At 41.7% G+C, this 20,292-nt stretch overlaps 1 protein-coding gene across 3 annotated transcripts in view; it reads left to right on the forward strand.

Moving 5' to 3' along the window:
- The first annotated feature begins 3,530 nt into the window (after positions 1-3,530).
- Positions 3,531-20,292, forward strand: part of SNAPC3 (small nuclear RNA activating complex polypeptide 3) — a 39,974-nt gene continuing 23,212 nt past the window's right edge. Inside the window, exons 1-3 of one of the 3 annotated variants that reach the window (XM_045079650.1) lie at positions 3,531-3,889; positions 4,610-4,687; positions 17,093-17,177. In XM_045079650.1, the coding sequence (XP_044935585.1) occupies positions 3,573-3,889; positions 4,610-4,687; positions 17,093-17,177 (480 nt within the window). In that variant the 5' untranslated portion in view covers positions 3,531-3,572. The remainder of the gene's footprint in view (positions 3,890-4,609; positions 4,688-17,092; positions 17,178-20,292) is intronic. The other 2 variants (XM_004765725.2, XM_004765726.3) reach the window with 2 other exon arrangements.

The raw sequence follows: 20,292 nt of genomic DNA on the forward strand, positions 1-20,292 counted from the left end.
TACTGAGCCACCCATGCACATCTTGTTTTTTGAATGAGGAGTTCCCAACACTTTTGTGGAGAAGAGCTAGCTAGTTATTTCCTAAACCCTTACAAAGTCTAAAGGGCTTTTGCCTCTACCCCTTCTCAATAGAAATGCCACCTGTAGGCTGTGATGGCCCCTGGTTGTGCAGGGCCTTTTTTTTTTTTTTTTTTTTTTTATCTGGTGGGAATGCCTGCCCTACAGAGCCTGAAGGAAAGAAAGGTTGAGCACTTTGTGACTGTCATTTAAATTTAAAATTGAGGTATGCCCCCCTGCTAATTGTGGCTCCAATGTAAATGTAAACCACTGAAAAACCAGTTGGCTTAGTTCACAAGCAGGGGAGCTTTGGTCATTCATTAAGAGAGATTTATGCTCAGTTGCGGCAATAGGTTGCAAAGGAGTGTGTTTTTTTTAAAGACAATTTTTTTGGACGTTTGAGTTCTTTGGGGAGGCTCTGCATTTAGGCAGACAGTGGGGTTAAGGGGGGAAAATGCCTATTCTCCAATGCCTTCAGCTCAAAATACTTTTTGTTCTGCATTGGCTACTATGGACCCCTTAAGCCTTATTCCAAGTAGAGGCTGCTTGCTGATGGTAAGACTTGACTGAGTGCCATGTTGTGATTGCTGCTCACCACTAATCCCTTACCCACTAATCCTTGGAATCCACACCCCTCAAGCTGCTGTTCCAGTACCACACATTACAGTGACAAGAACCACCTTTCTCTGACATGTGTGTTCTTGTCCTGTCCCTAACCACTGCTGCTCATGAACCACTGTGGTCTCCACTCCTGAAGCCAGGGTAGCTAAGTCCCAGAATGTAGGTTAGAATTCTTTCACCTCAAGGGTGACCTCATTTTCTGGAGAGAGAGCTCCCCCTGTTGAGAGGTGACCAAGTCTTCAGGTTGCAAGACTCCCAACTCATGGGGCATCTGGGTGGCTCAGTTGGTTAAACCTCAGTTGGTCATCACCTCAGGGTGCTGGGATCGATTCCCACCTTGGCTCTCGTCTCAGTGGGGAATCTGTGTCCCCACCTCACCCCGTGTGCCTTGTACCCCCTGCTCCCAACCCCCCTCCATGCTCACGCTCACTCTGTCTCAGATAAATAAATGAAACTTAAAAAAAAAAACTAACTCAAACTAGTTTAAAAATAAATAAATGAAACTTAAAAAAAAAAAAGAATCGAACTAGGTTAAAAAAAAAATCACTGGCTTACATAATGGCAAGTCTGGGGAGGGAGGAGAAGATGGCCTTAGGCACAGTATTCTGAGTCACATGACTTCTCTCCTTCTCTACCTTCTGACTTGACTTCTTTAAATCCTGGGCTTTTCTTCTTCTATCTCTTCCTCTGGCTGATACAGGCTATCTGGGGGGAGGGGGACGCATCCTTAGGTCCTCAGAATAGAAGAAGAGTTTCTTGGTGTCTAGGTAAATCCCCAGGGGAGGATTCTGCTTGGTTCTAATTGAATCCACTGACTGACTCATCCTTGACCCAATCACTGTGGCAGAGTGGGAAGGATTCTATGATTGGCAGCCCCAGGAGGACCAAAAGGAGTAGGGGTTCTAAAAGCCAGGAATCTTGGCCGACAAAAACAACAGATGTTTCCTACAACAATATATTGATAAGTACCAGAACTCCTACAAAAAAGACACATAACCTCATTTAAAATTGGCAAATGTGGGGTGCCTGTGGCTCAGTCAGCGGAGCCCTTCAGCTCCCGGGATTAAACCCATAGGTCTCCCTGCTCAGCAGAGAGCCTGTTTCTCCCTCTCCCTCTGCTGCTCCGTCTGCTTGTGCACCCTCTCTGTCAAATTAAAAAAAAACCTTTAAAAAAAACTGGCAAAGTTCTTGGATAGATATTTCTCCAGAGAAGATATACAGGGGCGCCTGGGTGGCACAGTGGGTTAAAGCCTCTGCCTTCAGCTCAGGTCATGATCATCAAGACCAGCAGGGAGCCTGCTCCCCCCTCTCTCTGCCTCTCTGCCTACTTGTGATCTCTATCTGATAAATAAAATCTTAAAAAAAAAAAGGATATACAAATGGCCAATAAGCCAAGATGCTCAGTATTATTAGGTATGATATGCAAATCAAAACCACAAGATACTACCCATTAAGATGGCTATAATCAGATAATAACAAAGATGTACAGAAATCTGAATCCTCACACGATTATGGTAGGAGTGTAAAATGGGGCAGCCACTGTGGGAAACAGGCAATACTTCATATGGATTAACATAGGTAACATATACATATATATATGGAAGAGATGAAAATATATGTTTTCAGAAAAAGCTTGTAAATGAAAGTTCATAGCAGCATTATAATAACCAAAAAGCAGAAATAACTTTTTGATGAATGGGTAAACAAGATGTGGTATACCACACAAGGCAGTATTATTCAGCCCTAACAGGGAGTGGAGTAGATACATGCAAATGTGGATAAACCCTGAAGACATTATGCTAAGTGAAAGAAGCGAATCACAAAAGACCACATAAACATGCCATTTATACTAAATGCCCAGAATCTGTAAATCTAGAGACAAAGATTTGTGGTTGGGTAGGGCTGGGGGAGTTGAGAGGATTGGGAGCGATAGCTCAAAGGTATGGAGTTTCTTTTTGGAGTCGTTAAGATATTCTCAGTTCCATTATGGTGATGTTGCACCACTCTGTAAATATACTAAAAACCGCTGAATGAGCACTTTAAATGGGTTAAGTATATGATGTGTGTGTAATATACCAATAAATAAATAACCAACCAGCGTTCCTTCTTCATGTCCTGCTCCCTTCTTTGGAGTCTCTGAGCCACGGGGAAAGCTCCATCTGAAGCTAAACAATTCCAATCCCGCTTCTATTTCCCCACAGTTAACTCTTTCCTCAGTAGTACCATGGTATGATAATCCCTGCTTGGGAAGGTTATGATTTTTAAAAATATACATCAGGGTTAATAATGTACAGTATCTGATACATAGTTAATGCTCAATAAACACTGCTGTGAATGTATACAGCAATGCATACATATATACACAAAAACATGGGGGCTGCTGGGGAGATTTTTTTAACGACCAGGATCTGGAGGACCGGTCGGATCCGTGGTCTCAGCCCTGGCCGTCCTTGTCTCTCCAGCTCTGGGACACTGAGGCAGCAGCGCAGCGCACGAACCCCGGGGCCAAGGGAAAGTCCCGCATCCCGGGCCGAGCAACGGCAACGAACGGGATCGAAGGGCGTCCAGAGGCCGCTCTACCTAGCAGACAACGATGCCACGTAACCGTGGGGAACCGGAACGCAACAACATAGGTTACCCATGGCTGAGATCCCCACCAACCGCTCACAGCAAAACCGCGAGCGGAGAACAATGCGCTCAGCCCTGCGCGCGGAAGCTCGCGGCGCCGCGCCCGGGGGCGTGCCCGGCCCGGGGCCTTGTGGGAAATGCAGTGTCTGAAGCTGTCCTACGCAGCCCTGCTGCTCTTCGGACCGAGCCCAGTGCAACTACAAGTCCCATCACGCTCCGCGAGGTCTTGCTCTCCCGGCTTTTGCAGGGAAAGGAGTGGGGCGAACATGGCTGAAAGCAGCAGGGGCGGCCCAACGTGCTGCGGGGTGGACCCCCGGCAGGACACGGTCTCCAGCAGTGAGAACTGCAACTTTCCAGAGTACGAGCTTCCAGAGCTGAACACGCGCGCTTTCCACGTGGGCGCTTTCGGGCAGCTGTGGCGTGGCCGGTTGCGCGGGGAAAGGGATTTGTCGCTGAAGGAGCCACAGGCATCTGCGTTGCCTGGGAGCCAAGGGGTCACCGACTGGGGCCAGGAGGATGCTGCGGTGGCCGGGGATCTGGGCTGCAGCCTGGAGGCCGCAGCCGAGCTGCGGACTGTGTGCGGGTGAGTGCGGGGCCGAGGGCTCTTGTTGCTTAGAGCTAACCTGGGTGCAGCCTTGCTCCTGCGGTACTCTGAGACTCATGTTTGGGAGGGCCTGTGGTTTACCCTTAGGGGTAAGAGGACCGCCCTTCCAAACCTCTCAGCTGCTGGAGTCTTCCTGGAACCCCCGGAGAAGTCCCGTGATCCGAATGAGCAAGTTCGGGGAGTTGGGGACGGGAGAGCTGCATAAAAGCTTAATTTTTCTACTGGTTAATTTTTTTAAGTGCTTGATAATGTAGAAAAAACATCAGAGTAAGGCGATGTGTTGCTGCCATTGACAAGACACTTTGACAATGGAGGAGCCTTAGTAATGATGAGGCTGGAAGGAGATTTAATCAGAGGAGTGTTAAACCCTTTGACTAATCGTGGTTACTTTTGGGGACCTCCAGGTATGCTGGAGGCATAAAGGGCTCCAAAGTGCTTTTATAGGGTGGAAAAAAAAAAAAACTTTTAACGATCTCTTTCTTCGTTTAACAGTATTTGGCCACCAGCCATCAATCGGCCATGTATCCTTTTCTCTGTCGAAAATCCGCATAGATGTCATTGTTCTGAATTCCGGCCTCCTCTGAGGCCCGCCTGCTGGGTTTTATCTGACTTCTTAATTGTTTAATGATGTATTTAGGACACAACCCTGACTCGTTGTGGTCTGGAAGGGTGATTGCTTTTCCTTTTTGTTTGTTTTAGCCTTGATAAACTGAAGTGCCTTGAGGAGGGTGAGGATCCCGAAGTCATCCCCGAGAATACTGACCTAGTGACTTTAGGGTACGGAAGACTTTCCTTTTATTATGTGATACTTATTTAAATATTTTTTCAACGTTATACGATTGATGAGTTAAGAGTACATAATTGTTATCACCCCACCCGCTAAATCGAGCCATTAAACATTTGACCGAATTTGCTTTAGCTGTGTGTGTTTGAGATACCTGCGGCAAGTCCCTCTATTGCTGAGCCATTCAGTAAGTTTCAGCTATGGTCTTTTAGACCTAAATACAGCAGCATATAGGAGGAGCATATAGCTCCTCCAAGTATCATTCTCCCACATAATCAGAGTGGTATTATGGCACTTAGGAAAATTAGCAGTAAATCCGTAACCTCTAATGTCCAGTCTGTATTCAGATTTGTGTTTATTTTTGTTTATTTTTACTTATTTTTGTGTTTCTTTTTAAATGTGTGTTTACAAAGGGACAGTGAATCGACTTAGGTTCCAGTGCAAGCTGGATACTGATTGTGTCTGTCAAACTGTTTTCAGTCTTTAATTTTCACAGACTCATTTTTTGTGAAATAGGATACCAGTGAATTACTAGGAAAATAGAATTAAAAGGCAAACTCAATGATAAGTTTTTTTTTAGAACAGAGGTTATTATTACTATTATTTTTTGAAGATTAAAAAGACTATTAGGGGCATCTGGGTGGCTCAGTGGGTTAAGCCTCTGCCTTCGGCTCACTCAGGTCATGATCTCAGGGTCCTGGGATCAAGCCCTGCATCAGGCTCTCTTTCTTTAAAAAAGAAAAAAAAAATACTTTATTAAGATAACTCCCCCTCCCAAACTTCCAGACCTCTGGGTTATTGTGCTTTTTATTTTTTTCATTTTTGGAAGTATATCATTGTTTTGAATTTTTTTGGAGAGAGATCATGCAGGGGAGGATGGGGTTCAAAGGGAGAGGGAGAGAGAATCCTAAGCAGTCTCCACACTCAGGATGGAGAGCTCGATCTCATGACCCTGATATTATTACCTGAGCCAAAATCGAGTTGGATGCTCAGCTGACTGAACCACCCAGGTGCCCCTTGAATTTTTTTTTTTATTGAAGTATAGTTGCGATAAAATGCTTCATTAGTTTCAGGTGGATGGCATAGTGCTCTGACCGCTCTCTATGTTCTGTGCTTACCATCTGTCACAACACAAGGCTGTTCATAATACCTGTTAAGTTACCACTCACTGTATTCTCTGTGCTGTTCCTTTATCCCCATGATTTATGTATTCCACAGCTGGAAACCTGTACCTGTCACTCTGCTTCACCCATTTTGCCATCCCACCTCCTGGCAGCCATTAGTTCTCTGTATTTATGGGGCTGTTTTCTGCTTTTTTATGCTTGTGTGTTTTCTTTTTTAAATTCCACATATCAGTGAAATTATATAGTATTTGTTTTCCTGTGTCTGCCTTATTTCACTTAGCATAATACCTCTAGGTCCATTCATGTTATTGCAAATGGCAAGGTCTCATTCTTTTTTTTCTTTTTTTTTTTAAGATTTTATTTATTTATTTGACAGAGAGATCACAAATAGAGAGGCAGGCAGAGAGAGAGGTGGGGAAGCAGGCTCCCTGAAGAGCAGAAGCTCGATGCAGGGCTCGAACCCAGAATCCTGAAATCATAATTTGCACCAAAGGCAGAGGCTTAACCCACTGAGCCACCCAGGCACTCCAAGATCTCATTCTTTTTAATGGCTGAGTAGTATTCCATTACACACACCAAATTTTAATCCATTTATCTATCAATGGACACCTGAGTTGCTTCCATATCGTGGCTATTGTAAATAATGCCTTAGTATAGGAATGTATATATCTTTTGGAATTAGTGTTTTTGCTTTCTTTGGATGAGTACCTAGTCGTGAAATTATTCGATCATATGGTATTTATATTTTAATATTTTTCAAGAACTTTCATACTGTTTTCCACAGTGGCTGCACCAATTTAATTCCTACCAACAGTGTGCAAGGGTTCCTTTTTCTTTACATCCTTGCCAATAATTATTTCTTGACTTTTTGATTTTAGCCATTCTGACTAATTAGTGATCTCTCTTGGTGGTTTTGATTTGCATTTTTTTTTTTTTTTTTTTTTAAGATTTTATTTATTTATTAGAGAGAGAGACAGCAGGAGAGGAACACAAGCATGGGGAGTGGGAAAGAGAAAAGCAGGCTCCCCGCTGAGCAGAGAGCCTGATGTGGGGCTCAATCCCAGGACCCTGGGATCGGGACCTGAACAGAAGGCAGATGCTGAATGACTGAGCCACTAAGCCCCACTTGATTTGCATTTCCCTGATGATTAGTGATACTGAGCATCTTTTCCTAGGTCTGTTCACCATGTGTATGTCTTCTTTGGAGAAATGTCTATTCAGGCCCTCTCCTTTTTTAGTATAAGTTCTTTATTTTGGATATTGACACTTTATTGGATATATCATTTATAAATATCTTCTCACTTTCAGTAGTTTGCCTTTTTGTTGATGATTTTTGTTGCTATATGAAAGCTTTTTATTTTGGTATAGGCCCAAGAGTTTATTCTGTTCTGTTTATTTGAAGGTTTTATTTTATTTATTTGTCAGAGAGCACGCAAGCAGGGAGAGTACAGGCAGAGGGAGAAGCAGATTTCCGGTTAAGCAGGGAGCCCCGTGCAGGTCTCAGTCCCAGGACCCTGGGATCGTGACCTGAGCTGGAGGTGGACACTTAAACCAACGGAGCCACATAGTTGTCCCATCCCTTGCCTGAGATGTCTTGAAAAATATCGTTAAAACTGATGTCTAAGAGATTTTTGCCTGTGTTTTCCTTCTGGGAGTTTTACGTTTCAGGTCTCACATTTAGGTCTTTAATCCTTTAATCTATTCTTTGTGTGTGGTGTGAGACAGTGGTTCAGTTTCATTCCTTTGCATGTTAGCTGTCCAGTTTTCCCAGCACTATTTGTTGAAGAGACTGGCTTTTTCCCATTGTATATTCTTTCCTCCTTCGTAGAATAATTGACTGTGTAAGTGTGGGTTTATTTCTGGGTTCTCTGTTCTGTTGTATGGGTCTATGTGTGTATTTTGTGTATACTACAGCTTTGTAGTATATCTTGAAATCTGGGATTGTGATACATCCAGCTTTGTTCTTTCTCAAGATTGCTGTGGCTGTTCCGGGTCTTCTGTGATTTCATACAAATTTTTATATTATTTGCTCTAATTCTGTTAAAAGTGCTATTAGTATTTTGATAGGGATTGCCTTGAGGCTGTTGGTTATTTTGGGAAGTATGGGTATTTTTTTTTTTAAGATTTTATTTATTTATTTATTTATTTGACAGAGAGAGAGAGAGAGAGAGAGATCACAAGTAGGCAGAGAGGCAGGCAGAGAGAGAGAGAGAGAGGAGGAAGCAGGCTTCATGCTGAGCAGAGAGCCCGATGTGGGACTCGATCCTAGGACTCTGAGATCATGATCTGAGCCGAAGGCAGCGGCTTAACCCACTGAGCCACCCAGGTGCCCCCGGGAAGTATGGGTATTTTATCAGTATTCTTCTGGCCCATGCGCATGTACTATCTGTCCATTTATTTGTGTTGGCTTCAGTTTCTTTCATCAGTGTTCTATAGTTTTCAAAATCCAGGTCTTTCACCTCCTTGGTTGAGTTTATTCCTTGGTATTTTATTCTGGTGAAATTGTAAACGGAATTTAAAAAAAATTTTTCTTTCTGCTACTTTATTATTAGTGTACAGAAATACAGTCAATTTCGGTTCATTAGTTTTGTATTGTGCAACTTTATTGAATTCAACTGTTACTTCCAATTATATTTTATTATTAAACTCAATAGTAAAAATTTTATTCATACTCAAAGTAAAATTCATTACTATGACTTTCTAAATGCGTACTTTCATTGTTTCTACTGATTGAATGAAGAAATAGCTCTCAGATCAGTGTTGGTCTGCCAGTCACACTGAGCTGTGCTGTGATAGTACTATAGAGAAAATATGTGTGTAATGGTGACATTTATCATTTCCAGTTTGGAGTCCGCTTCACACCACCTCATCATTTTTAAACTTTGATCCTATCCTTTCTGTTTTCCCCCTCGAAAATTTGGGTGTTTCATTTCCACCTTGGTTTCTTTTATAATTGCTAAATCTCTTTTCCTTATCCCCACTGCTAATGTGTACATTAGTGACTTGGAGCACCAGGAATGCCTCCCATCTCTCCTAGGTCTAGTTTTTTCCTCTTCTGATTTACTCATCTGTGCTGCCACTTGAGCATGCTCATTTGCTGAGAAGTTCCCAATGGCGTACCTTTCCTCCATGACAGATTTTAGATTCCTTACGTAGACATGTGAAACTCCCCACTTAGAGTCCAAATCTGCCTTTCCAGAGTTCTTTTCAACCACTTTCTCTTTCAAATGGCTCAGGAGGGCCCTTTCCCATCTATTTGAAGCCATAGATTCCTTTCCACATTACTATAGCCAATCTCCTCCCTTAGGAAATAGATTCCCTTGTAATGTCCAGAACTCCAATTGTAATATTTCTGAAGTTTTTGAAAGCTCATTGAGAGTCCAGACTCCCCTATCTGTGTATTGCCCCTAAGCTTACCGTGCTGTTTTGCTTCCATTGGTGCTCTTTAACTGTCATTGATCGATGGAGTTGGATAGTTCTAAAATGTATATCGTGTCTCTCTTAAAATCTTTCACTGGCTCTTAGGCAAAAATCCTAAGTTACTCAGTGGCTCCCAAGGGCCTCTGTAGAATGGGTCTTGCAGATCTTTTCAGCTCTCTGTCTGCAGTGCTTCAGACACACTGCAGTTTTCAGTGCCTGGAATGTGCACTCACTCCAGGCCTTTGCTTTGAACACTTAACACCTCTGCATCCTTCTGGTCTTGCTGACTTTTACTCATCCTTCAAGCACTGAAGGACTGTGGACTCCCAGTGAAGCCCCTTTTATGCTCATGTAGCCCCCGTACCTCCCTGTTGAAATACTCATCACAGGCACACCTGGGTGGCTTAGTGGGTTAAGCCTCTGCCTTTGGCTGAGGTCATGATCTCAGGGTTCCGGAGCCACATCCGGAAACTGCCCCCCCCCCCACTCTCTGCCTGCTGCTCTGCCTTCTTGTGATCTCTCTCTCTCTGTCAAATAAATAAATAAAATATTTTAAAAGAAGAAATACTCATCACATCCATGATATACTTGTTTAATTTTTTGTCTTCCTAGCTAGACTTAAAAGTTCCATTAAGTATGTCTGTCATACACACTGTTGTATCCCCAGTTCCTGGAACTTTGGCACATAATAGGTAGTCAGTAGATACTTGCAGAGTGAGGAGAATAAATGAAACTTTCATAAACTTGAGAAAGCAGTTTTTAGCAATTGCCTGAAAAAAGATTTTTTTTTTAAGGTTTTATTTATTTATTTGACAGAGAGAGAGATCACAAGTAGGCAGAGAGGCAGACAGGGGGTGGGGGTGGGGGGTTGGGGGGGATGGGGAAGCAGGCCCCCCGCTGAGCAGAGAGCCCAGTGCCTGGCTTGATCCCAGGACCCTGGGATCATGACCTGAGCTGAAGGTAGAGGCTTTAACTCACTGAGCCACCCAGGCGCCCCTAATTGTTTTTTTTTTTTTTAAAGATTTCTTTATTTATTTTGGGGGGCAGAAGGAGACGGAGAGACCATCTTAAACAGATTCCCAATGGAGCACGTGGAGCCTGTTGTGGGACTCAATCCCACAACCCTGAGATCGTGACCTGAGCCAAAATCGAGAGTTGGACACTTAACCAACTGTGCCATCCAGGTGCCCCTGAGATTAATAATTATAAACAAAGCAAACTTCTTTGCTATAGTTAATAAAATACCAATTGGCTTATAATAACTTTTTTTTGTTTACTTGTAATGATTTTATTAAGCCACATTGTATAATAATTTTCAGGTCACTTGACACGTTTCACCTGGCTGATTTTCCAGATCGACTGAATCTCCTTGCTTGTCTTCTGGTCCCTTCCACAGGACATGTGAATTATATATGATCTAATGTAAAAGGAGTCAGTGTGGCATTATTTTGCTGGAATTATTTAGATGTACTTTGAAACGATTAGATTTTAAACATGACTAGCAGTAATCTGAACAGTACTGCAAGTAAATTAGACTTGTACCAAATGCTAAATCTGTATCCCTTTGCTTTCTCTAAACCTTCCTTTCTTCTCTCCACCAGTAACTTAAAGACAAAATCTGAATACATGACCCCTTTATTATGGCATAAAAATGAATACACTTCGAGCACTTTTTAACCTCAACAAAAGGCACTTGAAAGAGGTTGATTCTCCTCTCATACATGCTGCTGTCTTTGTTCCATACCAAGCTAAATAACTTGCTGTCAGCATTTCTGAAAATTTTTTTAACTGCTTGAAGACTAATTCCTAGGAACTGGAGCATTGTAGTGATTGCTACTACATGGGCACTACTGAAACTTATCTGTCATCCCCAAAGCTTCAGCAACATTAGTTTTAATACAATAGCGATTTCATTTAGTTTGCCCCATCCTCTGACTTGACTAGCCAGCAGAGCACTGTCCACTATTTAAAGGATGTGAAAGGGGAACTTCAGAGTCCTGCAAGAAAAAGAGAGCCACAGAACTGAAGGACTCAACTCTACTCTCCCTGCCACCAGAACAAACAAACAAACCCATTGTAGTTTACCTGGGCTTTGTTAGAAGGACAGAAAAGAGTACCATTAAACTAGGAATCTTACAAACCCTCTTCCACCACAAGTATCACAAAATGAGTAAGTAGAAATAAAGTTCATAGGGAGTTTATTGCAGAAAATCAGAAAGCTGTTTATACAAATCATCTCTCTCTTTTTCCCAGGTAATAACTAGGAATCAAGAAAACCAAGTTTGCATTCCAAACAAAATTGAGTATACTAAAACAAGCATTTGAGGATAGAAAAGCATTTTGGATCTGAAATTTTGAAACTAAGAACAGAAATGATGAGAAAAAGGAGGAATGGAGGAAAAAAGTGGTGGAACTCAGAAGTGGAAGAAAAAAAATTTATCAAACGAGTTATGATATAACTAAGGCAGAATAGATGCAAATGAAAATTTGATTTGATTTAATGCCTCTCATTAAATTAGTGTCCTACTGTTAGGGAGTTCCTAGCTGTGCATCTTGTATGTGCTATAGTTTTGTTCTGTAAAGTTGATCACTATTATTTGGTATGTGTGTGTATACATACATGTATGTGAATGTGTGTGTGTGCGCGCGCACGTGTGTGTATCCCTAAGTATTCTATCTCAGTTGGGATTTGTGGCATTAAAATGTGACCTTTGTGGGCACTTGGGTGGCTCAGTGGATTAAGCGTCCTACTCTTGGTTTCAACTCAGGTCATGATCTCAGGGTCCTGGGATAGAGTCCTGCAGTAGGCTCCACACTCAGCATGAATTCTCTCCCCACCACGCCCTCTCTCTGCCCCTCCTACTTGTGCTGTCCCTCTCTCTCTCTCAAATAAATAAAAGTCTTTTTTAAAAAAATACAGAGGTCCCTGGGTGGCTCAGTTGGTTAAGCATCTGCCTTTGGCTCAGGCACAATCCCAGGATCCTGGGATCAAGCCTCACATTGGGCTTCCTGCTCAGTGGGGAGTCTGCTTCTCCCTCTCCCTCTGCCTGCCACTTCTCCTGCTTGTGCTCTTGGTCTATGTCAAATAAATAAAGTCTTAAAAAAAAAAAAGTGAACTTTGTCACATTTTATGTTTCAGGGCTTGAAATCTGTTTCCTATCAGGACAGCTGTAGCTGCGTGATTTTCCTTTCCATTTATCTGGCATACTTTTGTCCAGTCCTTTTTTTCCCCTTGGAATCACTTTATTTTATATATGCCTGTTGTCTGCACAAGGTTTTTGTTTTGTGAGCCACATGTAAACCCCTTTTATATTTTTTCGGTTTTTTTTTTTTTTCAAAGATTTTATTTATTTATTTGACAGAGATCACAAGTAGGCAGAGAAGCAGAGGGGGAGGAATATTAGGGAACACTTGGCATACCCCCACGAGTTGATTGTATATTAGATCACAAAGAAAACATAGTAACACACATAAAGTACAAACTACTATAAACAGTACTCTGTGGTCACAACATAATAAAACTAGAGTTTACTAAAAAAAACAAAATGAGGCCATTCTAGGGGTGCCTGGGTGGCCTCGTCACTTGGACTCTCAGTTTCTGCTCAGGTCATGAGCTCTGGATTGGGAGATCAGGCTCTATGTTGGGCCTTGTATTTGGCTGGGAGTCTGCTTGCGATTCTCTCTTTCCCTCTCCCTCTGTCCCTTGGCTGGCTTATGCACAGTTCTCTCTCTTTCTCAAATAAATAAATAAATGCAGACATAAATTTTTTTTAAAGATTTTATTTATTTATTTGACAGAGATCACAAGTAGGCAGAGAGCGAGGAAGGGAAGCAGGCTCCCTGCTGAGCAGAGAGCGGGACATGGGACTCGATCCCAGGACCCTGGGATCATGACTTGAGCCAAAGGCAGAGGCCTTAAGCCACTGAGCCACCCAGGTGCCCATACATAAATAAATCTTAAACATCAGCCCATTCTACCTGGAAATTTTTAAAAGTTGTTAAATACAGGCATACCTTGGAGATCTTGTGGGGCAGTTCTAGGCCACTGCAGTAAAGCAAATATTACAATAAAGCGAGTCAGGTGAATTTTTTTGATTTCTCAGTGCCTATAAAAGTTATATTTATTTTTTATTTTTACTTTTTATTTTTTTTAAAGATTTTATTTATTTATTTGACAGAGAGAAATCACAAGTAGGCAGAGAGGCAGGTAGAGAGAGAGAGAGAGGAGGAAGCAGGCTCCCTGCTGAGCAGAGAGCCCGATGCGGGACTCGATCCCAGGACCCTGAGATCATGACCCGAGCTGACGGCAGCGGCTTAACCCACTGAGCCACCCAGGCACCCCTATTTTTACTTTTTAAAAAAAAGATTTATTTGAGAGAGAGAGAGAGAGAGAGTACAAGCAGTGGGAGGGAACAGAGGGACAGGGAGAATTAGATTCCTGCTGAGCAGGGAGCCCTACGTGGGGTTTGATCCCCAGGGCTTTGGGATCATGACCTGAGCCAGAGGCAGACACTTAACCAATTGCGCCACCCAGGTGCACGGATATAAGCTTTCTCTAGGGTTATTTGGTAAAGTCTGACACAAACTACATAGGTGCTTATCTTTTCATCCAGGCAGGCCCACTTCTGGCAGTCTATACTAAGAATACACTCCCAATAATATGAAAATATAGTATGAACAAGGTTATTCATTGCAGCATTGTTTGTAATTCAAAATATTTGAACTGTCCTAAATATACATACATAGGAGAGTGTTGAAAAAGAGTAGGACGTCCATATAGTTGAGTGTTTAAGCTCTACTAAAGGTTGAGGAAGGATGAACCAATAGGGTGATTTCTAGGAGATGCTGCTATACAAAAAAAGCAAAGCCTCCCCAAAAAGTGTATCCTACCTTTCATGTGGAAAGTAGGTTTGCAAGTCATCAGTTTGTTGGCTCTCATCTATAAATTGACCTTTTTCGCCTGCTCTGTAAAAATGGGCCTTGGCCCTTTAAATATTTATCCTTTGTCAGTACCTGGCAGTCAGTAGCACCCATTGCTCAGCCCCTTCCTTTGCTGCTCCTCTCCTGATGCATCTCCCATACAGCTTTTCCTGGTACCCTGGATTTCTACAGTTGCATTGGTGGAGAACCATAGCCACTTTCTCTGCCCTTCAATGAGTCCCAGCCATGGCCTTCGAGCAAAGTGCAGATCTCATTTCCGGGATGGGTGGGGGGGTACATGACTTCTTGGATACGACTTCTTGGGTATGCTTTCTCTGTCCAAATGGTAGGATACTCCTTAGATCTGCTGTTCCTTTATAGTAGAGTTTTCTTCTTAAGAGCTAATCTCTCATTACTCTAATACTCTTTTCATTTTTGGATTAAGCTTTCTTTGTTCTATACTGTTTAGGTCTCAGACTGATAGAAAATTTTAGGAAAATACACAAACACTTGCTTATTTGAACAAAAGAAATGGAAGGGATAAACTAGAAATGTAGAGATTGGTTGCCTACAAGGGGTGGGTGGGCATGGAGTAGAAAGTAAGAAGGGAGTGGGAACAAGTTAGTAGGGATGAAGAGGGAATGACACTTCTTGGGAGTGTGGTCATATATGTATTTATAACTCTGATTCTTAGAACCATAGTGATGTTTCACCTGTCTTTTACACATCCCAAAAGCAATCAAAACCAGCCAGGGTGTGGGTGGGGGAACCCACAAATAGAGTATAAAAACTAACACACGAAGGGCACCTGCGTGGCTCAGTTGGTTAAACGTTTGCCTTCGGCTTGGGTCATGATCCTGGGGTCCCAGGATCAAGTCCCACATCGGGCTCCCTGCTCAGCCGGGAGTCTGCTTCTCCCTCTGCCCCTCACCTTGCTCATGTTCTCTCTCTCTTCAAATAAATAAGTAAAATCTGAAATAAGTAAATAAATAGGTAAATGAAGTTTAAAAAAATAAAACCAAACACTAACCCATGAGCCTGTGTCACAACATAACACTGGAGAGAAGGGGAAGAAAGAACTGACCTAAGTGCTACAAAAGCATGTCTTGATTTAGTGTTACAAAGCTAGAAACAAAAGGTACTGCTCATGTTTTAGTGTTTCTCACAGGGGTATAGATGAGCAATTCTGAAACTATGTTTTCTAGACTCAAACAAATAATAGATAATAGGAGTGGGGTTTCTCACTTTTGGGGAAAAACGTGACAACAAAAGGTTAAAGGCTAAATGAGTGATTTTAGTTTGGGATTAGGAGCATCAGTATAAACTCATGGTTTTAAGTATATAACAGAAAAATACAGAAGTGCAGATATTCGTACATATATGGTATAATACACATTTATGTTTTCTACCTTTCTCCCCCAAGAGGTCTGGAAGAAGTGCTGACTGCTCCAACAGTGACCACACCTAGTACTCAGCTGATGGCCTCTAAAACCTGTCTTGTTGAGGCTCTTAGATTTTAAGACTGAGACAAGGAAGTGCAAGGTGAACCTCAACCATCTTACAGTGTTAGAAAATAAGGAAATGCTCATAAAAAGGGATGAGGGTTTGTTGAAAGACAGGCTCCAACTCAAAGGAGCTCCTAACAGCCACCAGTAGAACAGTTAGATTGATAGAATAATTACATTATTAGATTTTTTAAAAAGATTTATTTATTTATTTGACAGACAGAGATCACAAGTAGGCAGAGAGGCAGGCAGAGAGAGAGGAGGAAGCAGGCTCCCTGCTGAGAGCCCGATGCGGGGCTCGATCCCAGGACCCTGAGATGATGACCTGAGCCAAAGGCAGAGGCTTTAACCCACTGAGCCACCCAGGCATCCCACATTATTAGATTTTAACTTACAGAATGAAATAAATGCAAGCTCATAGTAGTATAAATGATCAAATATATGGGAGGAGACAGATAGGTCTTCCTCATAATACCAGTGAGTAAATGTAGAAGGAGGGAAACAGAGAATCACCCTTAGGCATGTTCCACGATAGAAAATGTTGCAGACAAATCTGCCTTTGAATGCTAAAATCCCTGGGTGAAATTTTGAGGAGAAACAAGATTTGCATGGTTTCAAAGTATCTTCTCCCAAATACTTAACAAGTACAGAGGAAAAGAAAGTTACCTCTCTACTATAGGAATCTGGTGTTCAGGAGCTTAACCAAAGTAAACATCACCAGTAGCAGGACATGTAAATATGAACATGGTGAACCTCTTGGTGTGACACCATGAGGACATCATCCTTGTGATCGTCCTGCAAAAAATGGGCAGCATTACTCCAGTCGTGGGGAACCAGCAGTCAATGCAAATTCAAGGACATTCTACAAAATAACGAAGTAGAGCTCTTCAGAAGTGTCAGGGTAATAAAAGACAAGGAAAACTGCAGAATTGCAGACAAATAGAGGGAATGCAGTATAGTGTCCTGCAGAGGATCCTGGGGCAAGAAAAACGGCATTTCATCAAAAAAAAACTTGTGAAATTTGAAAAAGACTTAGAGTTACTGATACTATGTTAATGTTAATTTTCTGATCCTGATAATTATGATCATGTAAGGTGTTAACATAGGGAAAACTGGGTGAGAGATTTAAGGGAACTCTACTATTTTTATAGCTTCTTTTAGCTTTAGGTCTAAAATTAGCTCAAAATTCATTCTCAGGGCACCTTGGTGGCTCAGTGAGTTAAGTGTTGGACTTGATGTCGGCTCAGGTCATGATCTCAGAGTCATGAGATCACTGGGCGCAGAGCCTGCTTGGAATTCTCTCCCTCTGCCCCGCCACGCTATCTCTCAAAAAAAAAAAAAAAAAAATCAAGTGAAAGTTAAGTATTAAAGATACCTCGGAAGACCTAGTACAGGTATTGAAGTTTGATTTTTCTTGTTCCTCTAACAGGATTAGAAAAAAGCTTCTGGAACAGCGGGAAGAAACTATAACAATAGACCGGGTTTGCAGACAAGAAACGTTTGCTTATGAGATGGTAAGAATCTCATCTTTTTTTTTCCCCATGAAATTGTGAACGCTGTCATTGGGTGTTAGTGATGACTGATGGTGTCTTTATATTGGATATGCTTATTTGAAAACAAACTTAGAGAAACCTCATTGGGACTGGTAAAGTAGGAGAAAAAGACCCACAGAATTCAAATGATGGAGCACCTGGGTCCCTCAGTCAGTTAAGTGTCTGCCTTTGGCTCAGGTCATGATCCCAGGGTCTTGGGATTGATCCCTGTCTCAGGTTCCCTGCTCACTGGAGAGCCTGCTTCTCCTTCTCCTCCTCACACTAACTCTGCCTCTTGTCTCAAATAAAAATCTTTGGGAGAAAAAAGGGATTGAAGTGATGGCACGTTTGACTCTCAGATCTCTGCCTTTGTTCTTACATTTATTCATTCAGATTTTATTTATTTATTTGACAATGAGAGAGCACAAGCAGGGGGAGCAGCAGAGGGAGAGGGAGAAGCAGGCTCCCCGCTGAGCATGGAACCCAATGTGGGACTTGATCCCAGGACCCTGGGATCCTGACCTGAACTGGGGTCAGACGCTTAACTGACTGAGCCACCCAAGCATCCCTTTATTTCTGCTTTTAATTTGGTTTTGCTCTTTATCTTAGGCTAAATTCATGCCTTTTCATCCCCCTGTTGCTAGTACTTTAGTCTGCTCCTGATTTTGGTTTAGCCACATTATTAATCCACCATCTCTTATGTAAACCCTCAGAAAAATTTAAGATAATAAATAATGAGGGTTCATTCAGTACATATTCTTAAGGACCTACTGAGTATCAGATGCTGTGTTGGGCACTTGATAATACATAGAGACATTTGTTTTCTTTCCCTTTTATTAATTTTTTTAAGCTTTTATTTATTTGTTTGAGAGATAGAGTGAGCATGTGTGAGAGAGAAGAGGCTGGAGGAGGGGCGGAGGGAGAGGGAGAAGCAGGCTCCTGGATAAGCAGGGAGCCTGATGCAGGACTTGATCCAGGCCCCTGGGCCGAAGGCAGACGCTTAGCAGCTGAGCCATCCAGGCACCCTTTTTTTTTTTTTTTTTTTTTTTTTTTGTGGTAAAGTTTGCATTACATAAAATTTACTATTTAACCATTTTTAAATGTTTGATTTAAGTGGCATTAAGTACATTCACTGTTTCAGGTACTTCTCCCTCTCCCTCTGCCTCCTGCTCTACCTGCTTGTGCTCTCTCCGTCAAATAAATAAATAAAATCTTAAAAAAATAATCAGAGATTTTGATAGGGATTGAATTGATTCTGTATATGACTTGGGGTAGTATTGTCATCTGAACATCTTCAAATCCATGAACAAGCCATGAACAAGCTATGTCTTTCAGTTTATTAAAGTTGTCATTAGTTTTGTTCAGTAATGTCTTATAGTTTTTAAGTGTACAAGTCTTTGATTTTTTTTCTTTTTTTATTTTTTTTTATTCTTCTAAAGTAATTTCTACACCCACCATGGGCTTGAACTTAACAACCCTGAGATCAGAGTTGCATGCTATACAGACTGAGCCAGGCAGGCTTCCAAAGTCTTTTCATTTCTATGAAATTTATTCCTAAGTATTTTATTACTTTTGATGCTATTGTTTTCTCTTTCTTTCTTTCTTTCTTCTTTTTTTTTTTTAAAGATTGTATCTATTTATTTGACAGACAGAGATCACAAGTAGGAAGAGGCAGGTGGTGGAGGGGTGGGGGGAACCAGGCTCCCTGCTGAGCAGAGTCTGAGAGTCCGATGCAGGGCTCCATCCCAGGACTCTGGGATCATGACCTGAGCTGAATTCAGGCAGAGGCTTTAACCCACTGAGCCATCCGGGTGCCCCGCTATTGTTTTCTTAATATCCTTTACAAGTTATACACTGGTTATATAGAAATACAACTGGTTTTTGTGTGTTGATTTTGTAGCCTGCAACTTTGGTAAATTTATTTGTTCTAATAGGCTTTTTGTGTGGATTCTTTAGGATTTGATACATAGAAGATCATGCCTGTTATCTGTAAACAGAACTAACTTTATCTCTTACTTTCTATTTTGCTTGCTCATTCACTCTGTTTCCTTCCTTTTTAAAAATCTAATTGTAGCTAGAATTTCTAGTACTATGTTGAGTAGAAGTGACAAAAGTGTATATCCTTATAGTCTTTCAACACTGAGTATGATTTTAGCTGTGGATTTTTTGTATATATCCTTGATTGTGTTGAGGAAGTGCCCCTTTATTCCTAGTTTATTCAGTGCTTTTATTTTGGAAGGGTTTTGGATTTCCTCATACTTATTCTGCATTTCAGTGAAATAATGATGTGGGTTTTTTCCATCCTTCTGTTAGTGTGGTGTATGACATTGATTGACTTGCATGTGTTGAACTACTCTTGCATCCTGAGGATAAATCCCACTTGGTTGTGGTATATAATCCTTTTCATATGCTGCTGAATTTGGCTTGCTGTATTTTGTGGTTTTCTTTTAATTTTTTTTTTAGATTTTATTTATTTATTTGCTGAGCAGGGAGCCTGATGGAGGGCTCAATCCCAGGACCCTGAGATCATGACCTGAGCTGAAGGCAGATGCTTAACTGACTGAGCCACCCAGACACCCCAGTTTGCTGGTATTTTGTTAGGGAGTTTTGCATTTATATTTATAAAGGATATTGGCCTGTAGTTTTCCTGTGGTGTCTTTGTCTGGCTTTGGTATCAGAAAATGTTGATCTCAGAATGAATTAGGAAGTATTCCTTCCAGGGGCACCTGGATGGTTGGGCGTCATGATCCCTGGGTCCTAGGATTGAGCCCCACATTGGGCTCCAGACCCTCTCTCTCTCTCTCAAATACATAAATAAATAAAATCTTAAGAAAAAAAAAGTATTCCCTCGGTGCACTTGACTGGCTTAGTCAGTAGAGCATGTGACTCTTGACCTTAGGTTATCAGTTCAAGTACCACATTGGGCATAGAGCTTACTTTAAAAAAAAAAAAAAAAAAAAGGTATTCTCTCTTCTTCACACTTCTTTCTTGGAAGACATTGAGAAGAAGGATGTTAATTTTTTGGTACAGTTCACCGGTGAAACCATCTAGTCCTGGGCTTTTCTTTGTTTATAAGTTTTTAATTACTGTTCAGTCC

Source organism: Mustela putorius, unplaced genomic scaffold, assembly GCF_011764305.1.
Source record: "Mustela putorius furo isolate JIRA1106 unplaced genomic scaffold, ASM1176430v1.1 tig00000421_pilon_pilon_pilon, whole genome shotgun sequence".
Classification (NCBI taxonomy): Eukaryota; Metazoa; Chordata; class Mammalia; order Carnivora; family Mustelidae; genus Mustela; species Mustela putorius.